This window comes from Physeter macrocephalus, unplaced genomic scaffold (assembly GCF_002837175.3).
Source record: "Physeter macrocephalus isolate SW-GA unplaced genomic scaffold, ASM283717v5 random_631, whole genome shotgun sequence".
In the NCBI taxonomy this organism is placed as follows: domain Eukaryota; kingdom Metazoa; phylum Chordata; class Mammalia; order Artiodactyla; family Physeteridae; genus Physeter; species Physeter macrocephalus.
In genome coordinates, this window is record NW_021145916.1 from 5,742 (window position 1) to 9,490 (window position 3,749).

Genomic DNA, 3,749 nt, shown 5'->3' on the forward strand with positions numbered 1-3,749 from the left:
GTACCGCCAAAAAAAAAAAAAAAAAAAAAAAAGCTGTGTGCTTCGCATTCTCTGCACATATTGCTTGGAAGTACAGTTCATCTGTAGCCTGAAATGTGTGTTTCTCTCTGCAGAAGTCATAAGGACACGGCTCCGGGAGGAGGGCACCAAGTACAAGTCTTTTGTCCAGACTGCTCGGCTGGTCTTCCGGGAAGAAGGCTACCTGGCCTTTTATAGAGGACTCTTTGCCCAGCTCATCCGGCAGATACCAAATACTGCCATTGTGTTGTCTACCTATGAGTTAATTGTGTACCTGTTAGAAGACCATGCTCAGTAACAGACCAGAAAATTGTGCTCTAGAAGAATAAAACTGAGAAACTCTAGAGAATTTTTTTTTTTTCCATTGATGTGTAGAATGTTTGAGACCGAAACAGGAAAGGCCGTAGAATATCTGGCTTGTATCACCTGTTGGACATTTCCTTTTGGATTCATGCTTTCTGGAAGGTTTAAATTCATTAACGTTAACAGTTAATTATAACTTTTGGTTGTTTTTGTTTTGTTTTGTTTTGTTTTAACTTAAGAGAATTCAGGATTAAGCAGCCAGTAAATTAAATCATGGTATTTAAGTATAAATTTGTTTTGTGTCCTCTTTTATGTCCGCCATAGGGTAAACTGTAGCTGAGGACTTCAGTGAAGCATAAGCCTAGAAATGCAGAGAAAAACTATCAAGTCAAGGTACAGTTGTTTTCTAATCTGACTGTAAGATCCTGCACTGTGGGACGGGTAGGAAGTGTCACATCTTGATGGCACAGGGCAGACCAGGACAGACTTCCCAGCTAGTCTCCAAACCTTCCACAGATTGATCATTTAAGCTTTCCGGCTGCTGAGTTAAAAAAAATAAGTACAGCTTCCTGACACTAAATATTTTAAACTATAAACCTTTTCCAGAAGTTATCCTCTATCCCCAGTTTGAACCAAAGGCAAGAGTTTTAAAGAATGGTTTACCAATTACCTTGACCCTGGATGTACTTCCCCCAGTTCAGCCTAGTCAAGCCCAGGTCCCTTGTGAGAGTGTCAGAGGGCAGCCTCCCAAGTCTGTGAGTGTGGAACATGGCACGTCTGCAGCCCTGTTCTCGGGGCTCCACCACTGGAGAAGAGGGGCGGGGAGCACGGTTGACTGCCCACCCCTAGGGCAGTGCTCTTTTATTCTGACAGGAGGCATTGGTGTTGTTTAAATACCCTAGAATTTAAGGTTAAAAAAAAAAAAATCCTAGAAATGAGAAATCACCAGTTTTAAACCCCCCCTCATTTTTAAAGGAAATTTAATAAAGGACAGAAAGATAATAAAACAGAAGGCAGGTAAGACAGATGGTCTTCCCATGAACTCTTTCATTGGAATTTGCATATACTGTACATTAAGGTTATTTTTCAATCTGAATATCTAGAAGGATACTTGATTCTAATCACTGATGCCCTGTCACTTCAGATTCAGTGGCAGATACTCTGGTAGGGATGAGAAGAGGATATTTTCAAATTGAAATACAACTGAGTTTAATTCTCTTCAACTTTGGTCATAAAGGAGGTTGGCTGGTGTTTTTGAGCCCCTCTAGCGTAATTTGCTACAACTGTGAACACTAAATGGAAGTCAAAATAAATGACTTCAGTCAAACTTCAGGGATTTGACAATGCGTGACAGCAAAGGTATTTCTATTCCAGAGGCTCATTTTAACTGTTTAATAGTGGCACTTAGCAACACCTTCCTATTTTAATGTTCATACGAAAGCCTGAATTCTTCTCAAGATTTTATCTAATACGAAGTTCAAAAGTTAGGTTGCTTGATATTCACTAGTTGGGTATGAGAATTATTTGGAAATAATTTCCACTTATACATTCTTGAGGCACTAAGTTTGACGTTAAGCTGGTATAATTTAGTTCTCTGCTTCTGCACCAGGGCATTGAAATGAAAGAAACATTGCATACCAGAAGTAGGAAGAGAACAAGCAGGAAGAAAGTGATGCTTCCTCTATAAAGGGGCTTATTGGATTTTAAAGTGGCGTATATCACTGAGCTGTTAATGGAAAAATCCCATGATTGATTTCTCTTAGTCACTGGCATTTCACCATTTTTCAGTAGTCATATGTATAAGACTTTTAAAACCCTCGTTGCTTACCCGTGTGTGCCATGCGCTGTGCAAGGTGTTACTTAACTTTCTCATTTAAATTAATTCTGACAAACTTGTGAGGCGCGTATTACCATCATGCACATTTTACAAATGAGAGAGGCTCTGAGGCTTGCCTGGCTCGCCGGAGGTAAGTAGTAAACTGGACCAATCGTGGGTTTATGCTGCTTGCTGAGTAGACGAACGTAAGGTGGAAGGGGCATCCGAGCCTACGCAATGATCTGACCCTGAAGCTAAGGTCCAGCAAACCATTCCATTCGATTCACTTAAGGATTACGATTCCACCCCAGTCAAGGTGAGCTTCTAGTCATGCCCAGGACAGAACTGTTGGGTGCATTCTTTGTCCACATAGATCACAGAGCCCTTCCTTTGAGTGGGACGTTCTACAGACACTTAATCTTCCTTGGAAAGAGAATGGTGCTTAAATACAACGCCTCACATTTTGAAGGGAAGCTTCACTGCTATTCATTCATTTGTGGTGAAAGCAGAAATGAAGCGAAGGAAAGCCTCTACTCTGACACCTACTTCCAAGAAAGTGGAGCATCCAGGCCGACTCTCATCACTGCCCAGGCTTCGTGCCCTGCTCCCTTGTCTGCAGTTCCTGGTGAAGGCATAGGACTAGGATGTGGGACAGATTAACCAGCAACAGGAAACAGGTAACATTTGCTGCTAAATCACCCATCACTGTCCAGGACGGTAAGGATTCTAATGTTGACCTCAAAAAACACGAATAGTTGTGGAACGCTGAAATAGATATTGTGGAATTAAATACAAATATTCCCAACTTGCACTTTTCTTTTTAAGTTTTAAAAGTAATTTAGCACAAACAAATAATACTAAAACACTTTCATGAAGTGAATCTTCACCCCCCGAGGTAGCTGTTTGCAGTTCAATGTTAACCATCGTCTATTCCAATACACATACACATATTATACGAGTTTATTCAAACTTAGGTATTATCAAAATTAATGTGCATGTTGCTTTTTTTTTAAGTGTTTCATCCCTGTAGGCCAATACCTATAGCTCTGACATTCTAATAGTTGAATTACGTTCCGTAGCATGGCTGTCCCATGATCTAGTTACCTTCCTCCCTATGGCGGGAGGGGGCGGGGTTCATGTTTCTGCAAACTAATTTTTTGACCATTGGAGTGGCTTCCGTGGAAGCGGCTTAAGAAGCTCCGACTTGCCGTAAAACAGCGTCGCGCGCATAGGCCCGGTTTGGCTAGGCGTTGGGAAGACAGGACTAGCCGGGGAAAGACTTAACTAGCCCGGGATGCTGAAGTTGGGGCGCCGGGCGAGCGAAGCGGGAGCGGAGAAGGGTCGGCCAGGGCCCCGCGCCACCTCCCCACTCCGGCCGCGGGAGGGCGCGCTCTGGCCGGTACGGAGACTTCCGCCGGCGCCCCGCCCACCGGGCTCGCCCCACGCTCCGATTGGCTGCGCGGCGGGAGCGCGCCGAGTCAGGGGGAGGGCCCGCGCCGGCTACAAAGCGGCGAAGGTCACGGCGGGAGGAGGCGCGCGCCGCCGCTCCGCGTCCCGCCCGCGGCCCTCGGCCCCGCCGCCAGCGCCACCGCCGCCGCCTGCCGCCTGCCGC

At 44.8% G+C, this 3,749-nt stretch overlaps 1 protein-coding gene across 1 annotated transcript in view; it reads left to right on the forward strand.

Annotated features, from left to right (window-relative positions):
- The window catches only part of SLC25A33 (solute carrier family 25 member 33), a 6,322-nt gene extending 5,717 nt beyond the window's left edge, over positions 1–605 (forward strand). The window contains exon 3 of the mRNA XM_028485966.2: positions 114–605. Coding sequence (XP_028341767.1) covers positions 114–316 — 203 coding nt within the window. The 3' untranslated portion in view covers positions 317–605. The remainder of the gene's footprint in view (positions 1–113) is intronic.
- Positions 606–3,749: the final 3,144 nt, after the last annotated feature.